At 41.7% G+C, this 16,953-nt stretch overlaps 1 protein-coding gene across 5 annotated transcripts in view; it reads left to right on the top strand.

The window, feature by feature from the left end:
- The window catches only part of LOC142097135 (integrin alpha-M-like), a 70,621-nt gene that overhangs the window by 27,550 nt on the left and 26,118 nt on the right, over positions 1–16,953 (top strand). For 3 of the 5 annotated variants that reach the window (XM_075178740.1, XM_075178742.1, XM_075178739.1), the window contains exons 8-16: positions 551–704; positions 3,266–3,416; positions 5,312–5,385; positions 6,526–6,658; positions 7,754–7,893; positions 10,349–10,483; positions 11,049–11,270; positions 11,661–11,791; positions 12,341–12,495. In XM_075178740.1, coding sequence (XP_075034841.1) covers positions 551–704; positions 3,266–3,416; positions 5,312–5,385; positions 6,526–6,658; positions 7,754–7,893; positions 10,349–10,483; positions 11,049–11,270; positions 11,661–11,791; positions 12,341–12,495 — 1,295 coding nt within the window. The remainder of the gene's footprint in view (positions 1–550; positions 705–3,265; positions 3,417–5,311; positions 5,386–6,525; positions 6,659–7,753; positions 7,894–10,348; positions 10,484–11,048; positions 11,271–11,660; positions 11,792–12,340; positions 12,496–16,953) is intronic. The other 2 variants (XM_075178741.1, XM_075178743.1) reach the window with 2 other exon arrangements.

Below are 16,953 nucleotides of genomic sequence, written 5' to 3'. Positions count from 1 at the left end.
CACACTTAGATAGTCCATTGCTTATTACAGCCAATCGTCAGCTATGTACACGATACTGGATACAATCTATTCCTTCCGGGATACTATTGGGGGTCTCACTTGGGCCACTTATGACAAAGGTAATTCCATTGTCTAGTAGAGCAGGAGACTCGTCCGCCTTCGTTAGTCTTCATTTGTGGCCTGAATGCTCAATGTATTGAAATGATTACAATATTATGTCATGTGTACAGAATTTGGTGCAATACTGAGGTTACCCCTATTCTACATATAATGCTTTCTTCTACATATTGGCTTCCCTAACAGGCACATCATGTTATAACACAGCTAAAACGGCCGGTGTCCTGTATATTTTCTCGAGTTTGATAATGACCCACGTAGTCTATATAAAACGCAAATGACCCATAGTAAAAGAATATGTTGATTGTTGGCTTTATCAATACTAGACAATAGGGCGGTATGTCAATAAAAGAGCTTGTAAAATAAATATCAGTAAACTAATAGGGAAATAGAAAGTCTTTCTATCCATCGCTTAATGTTATATGATCGGCAGGGAAAACCTTTTTCATGCAAAAAGTGGGAACCGTGCGGAGGCTCAGAAGGTCCTAATTGTTATAACAGATGGCGAGAGCTACATGGAGAACACGGGCATGTCTGAATCCATTGTTAAGGCCGAGGAACAAGGAGTACGGCGCTTTGCCATTGGGGTAACTAACCTTGTTTTATAATGGATGTGCCCTACAGCATTTATAATAATTCATTATCAAATATTTATTATTTTGTTTTAATCATTCCCCTTTACTTATAACGCACTAACATATTATGGAGCGCAGTACAATGACATCACGTACAATCACATGAGACAGATGGTAAAGTTGGCTCTGCCCAAGTCAGCTTACAATCTAATTTACAAATCTTTAGTTACACAAATGTGACAAGTATTTAAACGTCCTCTTTTAGCAATGTTTATTATTTAAGTGATTAGTACTTAAAATACAGTGAAAACAATGAAATTGAACACAAATGAAGTATAAACTGGTCCTAAACACGAACATTCTGCTTATTCATTTTTATTTAATTTTTACTCATTTTCCATTCCTGCTGTATATCTCCATAAAAATGGTGACTACATCCCCAACGTACCTGAGATCATCGCCGTACCTGGACTGATTTGCCTTTGAACTCAGCAGCTTTGCTAGAACATAAGCACCAGACATGATGTTATCTGCTGACTACATCATCAGAATCAGTTTCCGCTGGTTCCTCTGCTGGTCCTTCTCCAGGAGAAGTATCAGCACCCGCAGAGCGGCTGCCGTCTGCAGAGTTATTAAACACATCTTCCTGCTGTTACCGACCGTTCTGTTTCCTTCCATGTTCTGCATTGGCGTTAGGCATCTTTTTGCATCTCATATTTTTCCGTTTTACCCTTAAGTATATAATCCCAGTGACAGGATGGGAAGTGGTGGAGTGACGGTAGGTCAGGTGTGTACTGAACATGCTGCCGCCTTTTCTCAAGAAATGTCCTAACTGACCCTACTTCTTTTAGGGAGACAAATATGACACAGGAAATTCAGGAAAGTCTTTGGCTGAGATGATTGAGACCTTTCTTCCCACTATTACCCCCAAATGTGCATTTCACTAAGCCTTATACACCAAGAACAGGCCCTTTGTCCCATTACGATGACCAGAAGCAAGTTATATGCTATAATGCACTAAGGTCCTGCTCTGCAAGACGTATGTTATACTTGCTCTGAAGTTGGGCTGCACAGTTGTCCAAAAAGACATCCTTGGTCTAACTCGGGTACTTTGTGATTTATGCCTTTAAAAATATTTAAAGAAGAAGCCAGAGTGTACTTGGAATGCCTTAATCTATCGCTAATGTCTGCATAGGAATAATCGTTATTTCTAGCTCAACACACAGAACATGATTATACACCCAGTGGCCACTTTATTAGGTGCACTGATCTAGTACCCCCTTTGCCCCAACAACAGCCTGAATTCTTTGTGGCATGGATACAACAAGGTGCTGGTCCTCAGGGATTCTGGTCCATGGTAACACAATAACTGCACATTCATGCTGTGAATCTCCCGTTCCACCACATCCCGGAGGTGCTCTATTGGACTGAGATCTGGTGAATGTGGAGACCATTGGCGTACACTCATTGTCATGTCCGTGGCACCAGCTTGAGATGACGTGTGCTTAGTGACATGACGCGTTTTCCTGCTGGAAGTAGCTATGTGGCCATAAAGGGGTGCACATGGTCAACAACATTACTCAGGTAGGGTGTGGCATTTAAAGAATGTTCAATTGGTATTATGGGGCCTAATGTGTTGCAAGATAACATTCCCCACACCATTATACCACCACCAGCACCAGCCAGTACCACTGGCAGGATGGATCCATGGATTCAAGTTGTTTACATCATACACCATCTGCATCGCGTTGGAGAAATTGACATTCATCAGATCAGACAACGTTTCTCCAATTTTCAACTGTCCAGTTTAGGAGAGCCTGAGCCCACTGTAGCCTCAGTTTCCTGTTCTTAGCTGATAGGAGAGGAACCCAGTGTGGTCTTCTGCTGCTGTAGCCCATCCACTTCGATGTGATGTGTTTCAGAGATGCCCTTCTGCGTAGCACTGTTGTACATAATAACACATAGTTATTAGAGTTACTGTGTCTTCCTGCCATCTTGAACTAGTTTGGTCACTCTCCTCTGACCTCTCCCATTAGCCAGATGTTTTGCTTTGTGCACCATTCTCTGTAAACTCTACGTGTGTGTGTGTGTGTGTGTGTGTGTGTGTGTGTGTGTGTGTGTGTGTGTGTGCGCGCGCGCGCGCCTTCCAGGCAACCAGCAGTTTCTGAGATAATCAAACCAACCCATCCAACATCTACAATCATTCCATGGTCAAAGTTACTCAGATCATATTTCTTCCCGATACTGGGGTTTGGTCTGAACAACAACTCAACCTTGTGACCATGTCTGCATGGCCTGGACACTAGGTAGCCTAATAGATGACCTGTGAAAGGATACAATCTTACTGCTGCATAAACAAAACGATTTAAAAATATATATTGTTTTTAAAAATGTGTATCAATACAATTACTTTTATGCTTGTTATGTCACATAGTGGATATAAAAGCATGGCTGCACAACAAGATACTGTAAGTAAAATTGTACACATAAAGACACTAAAAATTACTGTGCTAATATGGAGGCAACATTCAGTCTTCATGGGCATCTTGAGTTTTTGTCTTGTTGACCTCTAGGTGGGCAAGGACTTCAAACGTGAAAGTGCACGCGAAGAGCTTTTAAAAATTGCATCAGAAAAACCCGAAGACCATGTCTTCAATGTCACCGACTTCTCCGCCTTGTCAAACTTTCAGAAGGAACTGCAGGAGAAGATTTTCACTATTGAAGGTAAGATGACAATGACTGATACAGATCACGCAGAACGACAACTGTAGTTTCATGAAGTGGACATTGGGTCCAGGAAAATCCATAAACAGAATATTTGCCAAAGAATAAAAGACAATCTGTGTGAGCAGTGATGAATAGTGGAAGAATCTGCCTTAAATACGGAATATAATTTATTTCTGACCTCTCCTGTCTACATCCTCTAATCTGTCCAACCCTCAGACACCTTCCTCTTATCCCTGCTCTAATCTCTGTATCTCTGACTTCGCCCCTTCATCATCATCTCTCTCCATATGACCTATTACTGTCGTCATCATCACCATCATCAATCTCTCTCTCCCTATGACCTATTCCTTTCTTCATCATCATCATTATCATTATCACCAACATCATCATCATCCTCATCAATATATCCCTCTGATCTAGTCCTTTCATCCTCAACATTATCTATCCCTCAGACCTACTTATTTTATTATTATTATCGTCATCTAATCTCTCCATCCCTCCTTTCTTTCATCATCATAATTCTTTATCCCTCTGACCTATTTTATTGTTATCATCATCCTCTCTCTCTCTCTCTCTCTCTATGACCTTATTATTATCATCATCATCTTTTTCTCTCTCTCCCTATTACCTATTCGTTCATCATCATCATCGTTATAATCATTAATCTCTCTTTCCCTCTGACCTTTTAATTTTATTATTATTATTATCTTCATCTAATCCCTCCATTCCTCTGACCAATTCCTTTCATCATCTAATTTGTCTTTCTCTCTAACCTCACTCTTCTACGCATGTATTAATCTCTCCATCTCTCTGACCTCTTATCATCCTCTAATCCCTCCATCCCTCTGACCTCTCTTATCATCCTCTAATCTCTCCATCCCTCTGACCTCTCTTATCATCCTCTAATCCCTCCATCTCTCTGACCTCTCTTATCATCCTCTAATCCCTCCATCTCTCTGACCTCTCTTATCCATCCTCTAATCCCTCCATCCCTCTGACCTCTCTAATATCCATCGTCTAATCTCTCCATCTCTCTGACCTCTTTCTTATCAATCCTCTAATCCCTCCATCCCTCTGACCTCTTATCCATCCTCTAATCCCTCCATCCCTCTGACCTCTCTTATCCATCCTCTAATCCCTCCATCTCTCTGACCTCTCATCATCCTCTAATCCCTCCATCCCTCTGACCTCTCTTATCCATCGTCTAATCTCTCCATCTCTCTGACCTCTTTCTTATCAATCCTCTAATCCCTCCATCTCTCTGACCTCTTTCTTATCAATCCTCTAATCCCTCCATCCCTCTGACCTCTCTTATCCATCCTCTAATCCCTCCATCCCTCTGACCTCTCTTATCATCCTCTAATCTCTCCATCCCTCTGAACTCTCTGCTATCCATCGTCTAATCTCTCCATCTCTCTGACCTCTTTCTTATCAATCCTCTAATCCCTCCATCTCTCTGACCTCTTTCTTATCAATCCTCTAATCCCTCCATCCCTCTGACCTCTCTTATCCATCCTCTAATCCCTCCATCCCTCTGACCTCTCTTATCATCCTCTAATCTCTCCATCCCTCTGACCTCTCTTATCCATCCTCTAATCCCTCCATCTCTCTGACCTCTCTTATCCATCCTCTAATCCCTCCATCCCTCTGACCTCTCTTATCCATCCTCTAATCCCTCCATCCCTCTGACCTCTCTTATCCATCCTCTAATCCCTCCATCCCTCTGACCTCTCTTATCATCCTCTAATCCCTCCATCCCTCTGACCTCTCTTATCCATCCTCTAATCCCTCCATCCCTTTGAACTCTACTTTATATATAATCTAATGTATCTATTCCTTTGACCTCTCTCTTATCCATCCTCTAATCTCTCCATCCCTCCTATTTTTACCAGGTACAAGGTCACTTAACAGAAGTTCTTTTCAGATGGAGATGTCCCAGGAAGGGTTCAGTGCAATTTTAACACCGGTAAATGATCTCACTTTTAATATGTTCAGTTTCACCCAGCATCACACATTGTATATTATCAGCTACCTGCACAGCATAACAGAGCTACATAGAACATCTGTATAGTACAACCTGTTATAAGTTCTCTTTGTGTGGAGCTAGAGGAATGCTGTGCCTATACTGTGCCTCCCCTGTGCTTCTCCCCTGTGTGTCTTCTGTGCCTCTCAGTGCCTCCCCTGTGTTCTCCAGTGCCTCCCCTGTGACTCTCCTGTGCTGTATCTCTCAGTGCCTCTCCTGTGCTGTGCCTCTCAGTGCCTCTCCCATGCCTCTCAGTGTCTCTCCTGTGCTGTGCGTCTCAGTGTCTCGCCTGTGCTGTGCCTGTCCTGTGCCTCTCCCATGCCTCTCAGTGCCTCTCCTGTGGTGGAGGAGAACCTTCACATTTCTTCTCCTCAGATATTTGAGAGATGGACCATGTGAGCTCTTACTGTGGCTGTTTAATGAAAGTCATAGAGTTTACACCTTCAGCTCCTCACATACCAATTCTGAAATAACTGCAAACAGTTTAGTATATCATCCCCCTGATCCTTTACACTTCTGTGTACCCATAAACTCCCGTCCGAGATCAGTGACACTCTCTGAAAGGGACAACATGTATGTGTATACGTCATATCACAGGTAAGTGTCCAGGAACCAGAGGGTGATTGTTATACAGAAAATGTGGCAGATAACAGGATATAATCCACTGACCAGAAGAGCTAACAATCTCTGCTACTCTGTGTGGAATCTAAAACCGTCCGTGGACCTATATTGTACTATAATGTGCAGTAGTAGGTCTTCAGTCACCAGCCCATCCTTGTCCTCTCTCCTTTATCCCACTACTCCTGGTTACCACATAACCTCCAAAATGTTGTTGGTTCACATCAACTGGTCTATTATTTGGTGGAATTAGATGTATTGCTTTATACTCCAGATCATCTCACCAGAAATCTCTGTTCTACAGAACGTTCCATCCTCAGTTTGCAGACTATGATAATTATTATTTCTACACATCTCTATACACAGAACAGGACTTGCACAGTCTCAGTGCAACTTACAATCTAGTTTCTTTGGTGACAAAGTCACCAGGAATCTCCCCTCATTAACCAGTTTTCTCCTTCTCAGGATGGGCCGATCCTTGGGGCAGTTGGCGCATATGGCTGGTCAGGTGGGGCATATATTTACAGGACTGGGCAGCAGAATGGTACCTGGATAAATGCCACAAGAAATCAGACTGACATGAGGGACTCCTATCTGGGTGAGCTATGCGATATAAATATGTATTAGCAGAGGTGTCAGTCGTGTTATTGTCTCATTAAAGCACAGGCTGGTGTAATGCAATAAATATGGTATTGTGTTTACTTTCATATTACTGCTAACGTGATTACATAAATCATCGTTACTACACTTTGTCCAGACAAAGCGGCTTCAGTCAGATCTATTCCTTGTTCTTGTTCTGGTCCTTTAATACAGTAATACCTCTACATAGATCTGTTGTATCTAAGGGCAGACGAGAGACCAAGCTTCCATAATGAGACATGTGACCTATAGAGGTGTGGACTGTCCCTCGGGATGTGTTTCAGATAAACCTAGATGAAAACTTCTCATCTGATACCCAGTTCACACTGCCTCAAAAACCAGCGTTATTGCTGGGGCAAGCCCCGACGACCCTGGCTGAGGCTGAGTGTATGGGTCCAGGGCTAATTCCCAGATCAGATGACCCGGGAATTAGACTCGGGTCTTTTGGAGGGTTATTCTCGGGTGCGACTTGGGTAGCTTCCAGTCTGAGTGGTGAGACCCGGGCTTTTCAACCTGGGTCTCACCGAAAGAGTTAAAGAGAATAAAAAATGAATGAAAAATGTCTTCTTACCAGAAGACAGGTAGTATTTTCTCCGCTCTGATGTCCGGCAGCTGTAAAATCCGACGTTAAGAAATTTGTATAGAAAGACATGACATCACTTCTAATGGGCAGATGAAAACTTTGCCTTTAAAGCGGCAATAGGTGGACCCTACGCTTGCATAATGTAATCCAAGCGGCTTTAAAAGCATAATTTTCACCTGCCCATTAGAAGTGATGACATGTATTTTTCTACAAATTTCTTAACGTCGGTTTTTACAGCTCTCGGACATCAGAGCAGAGAAAATACTACCTGTCTTCTGGTAAGAAGACATTTTTCGTTCACTTTTTTTGCAGACACGGGTTCAATGTGAACCCGGTCGACACGGGAATTTTCCGGGATGGGATTCTCTGTTCCCCGGCAATATCCTGGGCTTATATACTTCAGATTTTGCCGGGAGATAACTGGATCTTATCACTCACTGCACCTTATCTAATTATCATATTATTACTCAGGTTACGCTGTGCAGCAGGTGGAAGGAGATTTGGTCGCAGTTGGAGCACCAAGATACCAACATGTGGGGAGTGTCTTCATCTACAGGAGAGACACGAGCTCCTCACTATGGAGCCGTGCGGCCGAAGTCAGAGGAGACAAGGTGACTATTACATGCAGAGGTCACTGGGAAACTGGCACTAGGGGTATCCCCAGAGCTCATGTACAGAGGAAAATGATCAGATGGAAGAGCAAGATGTAGTCATGGTCTGTGACTTATCTTCCTTTCTCGCCGTTCCCCTTCTGCCTCCCCTCTCTGCCTTACACTGGCTCTCCTTCCCCTACAGAATCCTCTTTAAACCTCTTACCCTCACCTACAAGGTCCTCTCCCACACTACTGCCCCTTATATCTCCAATCTCCTCTCCATTCACACTCCCACCCATTCCCTGTGATCGGCCAATGATCGTCACCTCTCCTCCACCCTGATCACCTCATCCCACTCCAGCATCCAAGACTTCTCCCTAGCTGCCCCCCTGCGCTGGAATGACCTTTCACACTCCATCCGATTGTCCCCTAATCTGTGCTCCTTCAAACGGGTGCTCAAAATTTACCTCTTCCTCAAAGCCTACCAGCCTTCCTCTTAACCCTTTCTGCATGCTCGCTCTAATCACCTCGCATCTCCTCTTCCCTCCGGTCTCTCTACCTACTCTTCTGCTCCAACTCCACTATAATATGCCTGGAGTCTCTGAAGTCTTGGTATTACTTGTTTATTGTTCTGTACTACTTTCCCTGTACGGTCTACTGTTTGTATTGTGTACAGCGCTGCGGAAACCTGGTGGTGCCCTATAAATAAAATATAATAATAATAATGGAGAAGGATAAGCTGGTTTTATATATAAATATATATAGTAGATAGGGAGACTAGGAGGTGACACATGGTGATTAGTGAGGAGATGATGGTCTGTGACCTCACACTGAAAGAGAGTAGATTATTAACATTGGAGTCTGGCACATCCAGTAACTTTCCGATGCTCAGTATTGCCGGAGCGGGCAAAGAGAGAGCTCAGTTCAGATGATTTAGATATGGTGTAGTTCATCATCATCACCATTTATTTATATGTAGTTGGGGAAAACACTCAAAGCTTGTCAGAGAGGCGGGAGACATCAACATTAGGAAACCTTTCATCTAAACTCCACAGAACAAATGTTTCACTAGTCGTGGAAGAACCTCACGCCCAGAGAAGTACACATGAAGACTTTTCATGTGCTGGACAACTGGGCCTTATTCTTCACCTCTAACATAGTGACTGGTGGACCTCCCTTTCTGCAAAGTGTTTCCTAGAGACACTGACAATAAGGCATTTGGAGTATAATAAAAGATTACCATGTAATCTAAATCTGTTGTTTCCCTCTTTATCTCTCCCATATGAAACTAGTGAATCCTTCTATATTTGTACAGTTTCAATATTACTAAACCTTCCCCAGATTCTACCTCAGGCACCTCCATGGTGTAATATACAGTACACTACATATAACTTCTCAATAAAAAGTAAATATACACTACAATGCTGGTGTAAGAGAAAATACTACCAATGGGGGAAGGTGATATAGTGGGTAAGAAAATACTGATATTTAGGGGGGTGAGATAATGCTGACAACTGGGGCAGGGGATATCATGAGGCCAGATAATACTGACAATGGGGGAAGGGGATATCATGAGGCCAGATAATACTGACAATGGGGGGAAGAGGATATCATGAGGCCAGATAATACTGACAATGGGGGAAGGGGATATCATGAGGCCAGATAATACTGACAATGGGGGGAAGAGGATATCATGAGGCCAGATAATACTGACAATGGGGGGAAGAGGATATCATGACGCCAGATAATACTGACAATGGGAGGAAAGGGATATCATGAGGCCAGATAATACTGACAATGGGGGGAAGAGGATATCATGAGGCCAGATAATACTGACAATGGGGTGAAGGGGATATCATGAGGCCAGAAAATACTGACAATGGGGGAAGGGGATATCATGAGGCCAGATAATACTGACAATGGGGGAAGGAGGTATCATGAGGCCAGATAATACTGACAATGGGAGGAAGGGGATATCATGAGGCCAGATAATACTGACAATGGGGGAAGGGGATATCATGAGGCCAGATAATACTGACAATGGGGAGAAGGGGATATCATGAGGCCAGATAATACTGTCAATGGGGGGAAGGGGATATCATGTGGCCAGATAATTCTGACAGGGATGAGAAAATAAAGACAATGATGTGATATTAGTGACAGTGATAAAGTGAGATGACAAAATACAGATATGGGGAGATGATATAACAGGGCAAATTAATGATAACTTTGGGGGAAACGTGTAATGAGGCCATAATACTGATAAATAATGGACAGATAATAGGAGGAATGGTGAGATAATACTGACAATATGAGGCAGGTTATAATCATCTAATTATCATAGATAATACGGACAATGGTGAGATAATACAGAGAGTGGAAGTAAGGTGATATACAGAATAGAGAAGAGGATACAGGTAGCTATTTCATTTCTAAACTCTCATTGGCATCCATCTGATATTTGTCCTTTCAGATTGGGTCATATTTTGGTTCTGTGTTGAATATGGTCCATGTAAATTCCTCCCAATTTCTCCTTCTGGTTGGGGCACCGACATATTATTCACCAGAAGCCCCAGGTGGTCAAGTATACCTGTGTCCTATCATCAAGGTGAGGCTTCCAATGTAATAAATTAATGACTGTTAATTCATTACCCTATCTGCCTCCACATCTCATTGAGAGGATCCAACACAACATCCCCCATCATTGAGAGACTCCCAAACACAACACTCTATTCCAATCACCCATTGTGTTGTCCCGCTGAGAGACTCCCAAACACAACACTCTATTCCAATCACCCATTGTGTTGTCCCACTGAGAGACTCCTAGTTTTACTGTTTTTTGCTTCTTCATAACATTATTTGTAAACATATGTTACTTTTTCTTCTGCGACCCAATCCCTTGATCCTATTTGCCTCCTCTGAAGCCCTAGTGTGCATCTAATTGGTTTTTTCCACCACAGTACTCATAGAAGGGGCTTTGGGTGTTATTTCCACGCTACTTATATAACAACTCCACCAGCTTCATCTTTCCGTCTGGTATTTCTCCTCCTTCTCTATATTCATTATAGATCTCTATAAATTTATGAATCGTGTCTCATCATATTGCATCTCTCATACCTTCTGTCCTTTGCTGGCTGTCTCCAATTTCATCTGTTAAGTGTGTTTGGTTCCAGATCCGCAATGAGACAATCGTCACCTTCACATGTCCCCGAACCCTGCAGGGTGATAACAGCCAATCAGTGGGACATTTTGGTTCTGCCATCTCCGTTCTACCAGACCTGACTGGAGATCAATTTCCTGAACTGGCCGTCGGAGCCCCCTGCGAGGACAACAATCAGGGGGCTCTGTACATCTTCCCAGGCCAGTCTGGGGGCTTCAGGACTTCATATATACAGGTGAGTGGTCAGTACACACCTTCTGCAACACAAACTATATATCAGGAAACACAAGTCAACATTCTCTAAAATATCTCTTGTCCCTCAACAATAACTGAGACACAATAACAGAGCAAGAAATACACGATTTCCAGATCATCACAAAACAAAGACAACTCCAGTTATAATTGGTGCTGTATTTATAGATGCCCACGAGTCTCTATTACAATTGTTACAATTTTGTTTATTTTTTTCTTGTTCCTGATATATAGCGATAGAGGTAGAATTATGAAATTATGTAATTATGTATGTTATATTCATTAAATTACCCTAATATGTTATCTGTCTCTTCTAACAACAGAACAATGTTCCACTCACATCTTTATCAAGGCTTCTTGTTTTCTTCCACAGCGTATTGCTGGCCGACAGGTCAGTAAAGAGATCATGTTCTTTGGAAGGTCAATAGCTGGAAATTTAGACATGACACAGGATGATCTGCCAGATCTGGTTGTGGGGGGTGAAGGACAAGTTCTAATATTGAGGTGAAAGTAGAAGAATGAAACTTCTGTAATTATTGTTCAGTATAACCAACTCTGACCCTTATTATGCTACATGACCTCTTTCGAACATCTCTGAACTTTATTACTATATGTGACCTCTCTCTTACGTCTCTGCCCCTTATTAATCTATGTCATCTCCCTCTAACGTCTCTGAACCTTATTACTCTATGTGATCTCCCTCTAACGTCTCTGACCCTTATTACGCTACATGACCTGTCTCTAACGTCTCTGACCCTTATTACGCTACATGACCTGTCTCTAACGTCTCTGACCCTTATTACTCTATGTGACTCCCTCTATTGTCTCTGTCCCTTACTGCTTGATGTGACTCCCTCCAATGTCTCTGATCCCTAGTGACTCCCCTGCAATGTAACACAGGGGGATGAAGGGATTTATCAGTCACTATGAGTCACGAAAGTACTGCTTTTATTTCTTGGCATGACCCTCTCTCCCCTCTCTTCTTACTGCTCCTGTCTCTCTGACTTCTCTTTTTCTCATTGCTGCTGGTTTATGTGTGATCTCTCCATATAGGTCCCGTCCAGTCTGGAAAGTCTCAGTGTCCATGAGTTTTGATCCTAGTGAGATCCACCTTAAATTCTATGAATGTACAGACCATCGTAGAAAAGGGATTGTGACAACAATCACTGTGTGTTTTACTAACCATATGAAAAACATCGGTATTTCAGGTGAGTGAGTGCATTGAGGAAAATTGGAAGAACTTGAGATAAATACAACATACTCAAAGCCATCTGTAGGTTTCGGCTCCAAGTACCAACAGTCAAAATGTGCCCACCAGATTTACTACTCTGTAATATTGGTGGACCCGTCTTCTATCTTGTTATTCTCCGTGGTAGTCTGAAATCAATAGAAATAGTGGAGACAGTGAACAACCTCTAAAGTTCGACAAATATCCTGACGCGTTTCTCAGCTTAATGAGAAGCCGTTTCATCAAAGGTAAAAACTAATTAGATCAGATAAACTGTTTTAAGTATCAAGACTCAGAGCACATGATCTCGATGCTCCAATCCACATACAGCTGGTCATGTGATTTCATGCCTCCGCCGTAATAAAGTCTTCATTCATAAAAAAACATATCTCAATGATCCACATAATCTTTACTCAGTTGTCACTATAAGTTATCAATGAATTATCTAACAAGATCAAGCTGTGCAAATGGGAACATAATTATAACCCTATATAAATGAACACATATAATAAATTCTAACTGATAAATCTCTCACCTAGTCAGCAACAACTAGTATATTGATAAACATAGAAAATCAATAAATATAGAAAGGCTCAGTAATCCCGAAACATATAAAATTGAACTTCAGTAAAAAGAAGAATATAAGAAAAAATAAATAAAGATAAAAATTACATGATAAACAATCAAAAAATATATATCATATATCTAAAAAAAATAACAGTGGAATAAAGAGATGCTATGATGGACTAAATAGTATCTCACAAGATTATATATTATTAAATTCTATAGAGTCATTAAGGCCATTTGGAACTAAGGTTTTTAACCTAAAGATCCAATAGGCTTCCTGTCTACTTAATTTAGTAAACCTATCACCACCCCTTGTGGTCGGGTCTACTTGTTCAATGGCCCTCACCTTGAGGCCTGACATTGCGCCCCCTTGACACCTATTCACATGTGCAGATAGGCTGTGTATTCTGTTCTTATTCAGTATATTTCGACGGTGTTCCAAAAATCTGGTGCTATTTTTCTGCATAATATGTTTAATTTCACCAGCATGACTATTGTAATGAGTTACAAATGTTAACATATAGTCATTAGACCCATTTCTTGATGGACGATCGAACAGACACTGTCTATTTGTATTTTGTGCAGCCTAAAGAGCCTTATCCAAAATGATTTTAGGGTAACCTTGCTCCTGAAAAGACTTATATAAGATTTCAGAATGTTTATTGAAACCTCCATCATTGGAGCAATTTCTTTTAACACGAAGAAACTGACCCTTTGAAATGTTATCTCTCCATGGTTTGTAGTGACTACTTTTGTAGTGCAGAAAATTAAGTGTCAACCTCTTTAGAATAATTCTCCGTAACTATAGTGCCCTGTTTGACTTTTAAATTGATGTCAAGATAATTAATAGTAGAGGGATGAAGATTGCTGGTAAAGCGAAGATCGAAGTCACTTGAATTAAGATGGGAAAGAAAGATGAAATAGAATGCATATCCCCATCCCAAATGAAAAACAAATCATCTATATACCTGCCATAGAGGACCAGGTTCGCCCCAAAGCAGGAATCCCAAATATATTGGTCATCAAAGAGTCCCATATAGAGATTCGCATAACTTGGGGGCGAACCAGGTCCCCATGGCCGTTCCCAATACCTGTAAAATAAATTGGGAATCAAATTACTTTTTACCTCTGATGAAAAGGCTTCTCATTAAGCAGAGAAACGCGTCAGAATATTTATCGAAATTTAGAGGTTGTTCTCCCCGTCTCTACTATTTCTATTGATATCAGGCTGCCACAGAGGAAAAGAACATACCATCCACTATAGAAAACGGTATTGTTTCATATTGATCGATATTCTACAATTGAACTCCCGCTGTTCACTACTAATTACACACAGAGCTGTGACAAACGTAAGCTCCACATTCCGGAGTTCATATTGCCGCTTTACATCTGACAATTTAGCAGATGCCCACAGAGCTGTCTATTACTGGTATATTTAGAACTGTGATAAACGGGAGTTCTTGGTTCTGGAGTTCATATTACCGATCTGGGCTGTTTTTTGGTAGCCAAACAGACACACCGAGAGCTGTGCTTGTGAAGGATCAAATTAAACAGTTCATTTTACTTACTGTTGATTATGGAACCAATACACATGGATTGATTTTTGTATCTTTGAACTTTTTTTATTTGCTACCATTGTTTACCAACTAACCACACACTGAGGTGTGTCCAATGGAAGCTTTATGTTCCGAAGTTTACATATATTCTTGATACATACCTGATTGCTTTTACCTTGGCAGTTGATTTTATGCATATAGAGCTGCATTTGCAGACGGACTATTATTGGAGAACCTTGTTGAAATTTGGCCGCAGCATCCATTAAGTGGAGTAATTACTGTGCACAGTAACCAACATCTTTACTCCTCCAGATAACACCCCAAGGGTTGTATGAAAGACATTCAACATTTGGGTATCAACCTCTTGGTTGCTCAATTTATAATTATTTTTTATTGTGTTTTATTAATTATAATACATTTGCATTATTTAAGCTTAGCGCTTTTCTTCCTTTTTATTTTTTTTTATAAATATTTGCAGGTTCCAGTACCCGTATAGGAGAGCTTCAGCTTGTTATATCACTGCTTATACACTGTTATCTAAGTCATTTAGCGCCTGCCTTGTTTTATGTTTTTTGTTCACCATTTAACTCTCAGTCTGTGGCTTCCTGCTGCCTCCATTCCCCTCCTCACATCATGTCACTGCCCCTGTCACATGCAGCCATGTCCTCACTAACACATCACTCATCTCCTGGTATACTCTGTGCTGCTGGGGGACCCTGCTCCTTCCACTATATAACTCTCAGTCTGTGGCTTCCTGCTGCCTCCATTCCCCTCCTCACATCATGTCACTGCCCCTGTCACATGCAGCCCTGTCCTCACTAACACATCACTCATCTCCTGATATACTCTGTGCTGCTGGGGACCCTGCTCCTTCCACTATATAACTCTCAGTCTGTGGCTTCCTGCTGCCTCCATTCCCCTCCTCACATCATGTCACTGCCCCTGTCACATGCAGCCATGTCCTCACTAACACATCACTCATCTCCTGGTATACTCTGTGCTGCTGGGGGACCCTGCTCCTTCCACTATATAACTCTCAGTCTGTGGCTTCCTGCTGCCTCCATTCCCCTCCTCACATCATGTCACTGCCCCTGTCACATGCAGCCATGTCCTCACTAACACATCACTCATCTCCTGGTATACTCTGTGCTGCTGGGGGACCCTGCTCCTTCCACTATATAACTCTCAGTCTGTGGCTTCCTGCTGCCTCCATTCCCCTCCTCATATCATGTCACTGACCCTGTCACACGCAGCCCTGTCCTCACTAACACATCACTCATCTCCTGATATACTCTGTGCTGCTGGGGACTCTTCTCCTATATAACTCTCAGTGTATATATATATATATATATATAATGTGTGTGTGTGTGTGTGTGTGTGTGTGTGTGTGTGTATATGTATACATATATGAAAGATGCAGTCGTGCAATTTAAATCTTTAATTGAACAATGTACCAGCTTCAATGAAGTTACCCGTATGAGGAACAGCCGCCATCAATGTCGTCAGGCGTACTGGCGCCAGCCAACCTCTGCATCTTATTTGCAGAGTGGAAGGACAGATTCAGAGGGGATTGGAGTGGAGGAAGGAATCCTCCAAAGACATTGTGAAATGCCACCTTCCCTCTGACCTAAATACCAGAGGGCAACTAAAGCTTTCTACTGCCCAATAATAGCTTCCATAAATCCAAGCCTTTGTGTGGACAGCAAATGTGAGCTCAGGATACAAATATCAAAAATATAACGGTGTATGGCATAAAAACACCTAAAATAACTATATAATAACAAACAAAACATCTAAAAAAGATATTAGTAAATAGGCTACAATTGAAAGGACACTAAATAAGTATATTGCAGGGTGCGTTCAGAACCAACTTGAATGTTTTATACATTTCAATTTTTGTTCAAAAAATATTTTTAACAATAGACATAAACATCTGGGCAAATCTCAGCATCAGTATATCTATGAGTAACAAATTCTAATCCTGAGAGGGGGAGGATGTACCAGAGACATCAGCCGTAACAATATATATATTATTATTATTATTATTATTATTATTTATTTGTTAGGCGCCACAAGGTATCTGCAGCGCCGCACACAATACTAACAGTAGACTATACAGGGTGAAAACATACAGAACAATGAACAAAAAGTACTAATACTTCAGAAACTCCGGCCAGTCATATGCAGTAAAGACGGAGCGGAAGAACAGGTATGGAGACAGGAGGGGAGGGGGCCCTGCTCATACAAGCTTACATCCTAAGGGAGGGTAAACAGACCAGGCACAAGAGGAGCCAGTTGAGGCAAGAGGAGAGAAG

Source organism: Mixophyes fleayi, chromosome 7, assembly GCF_038048845.1.
Source record: "Mixophyes fleayi isolate aMixFle1 chromosome 7, aMixFle1.hap1, whole genome shotgun sequence".
NCBI classification, from domain to species: domain Eukaryota; kingdom Metazoa; phylum Chordata; class Amphibia; order Anura; family Limnodynastidae; genus Mixophyes; species Mixophyes fleayi.
The sequence above is the reverse complement of the archived record's forward strand: the minus strand, read 5'-3'. Positions and strand labels throughout refer to the sequence as shown.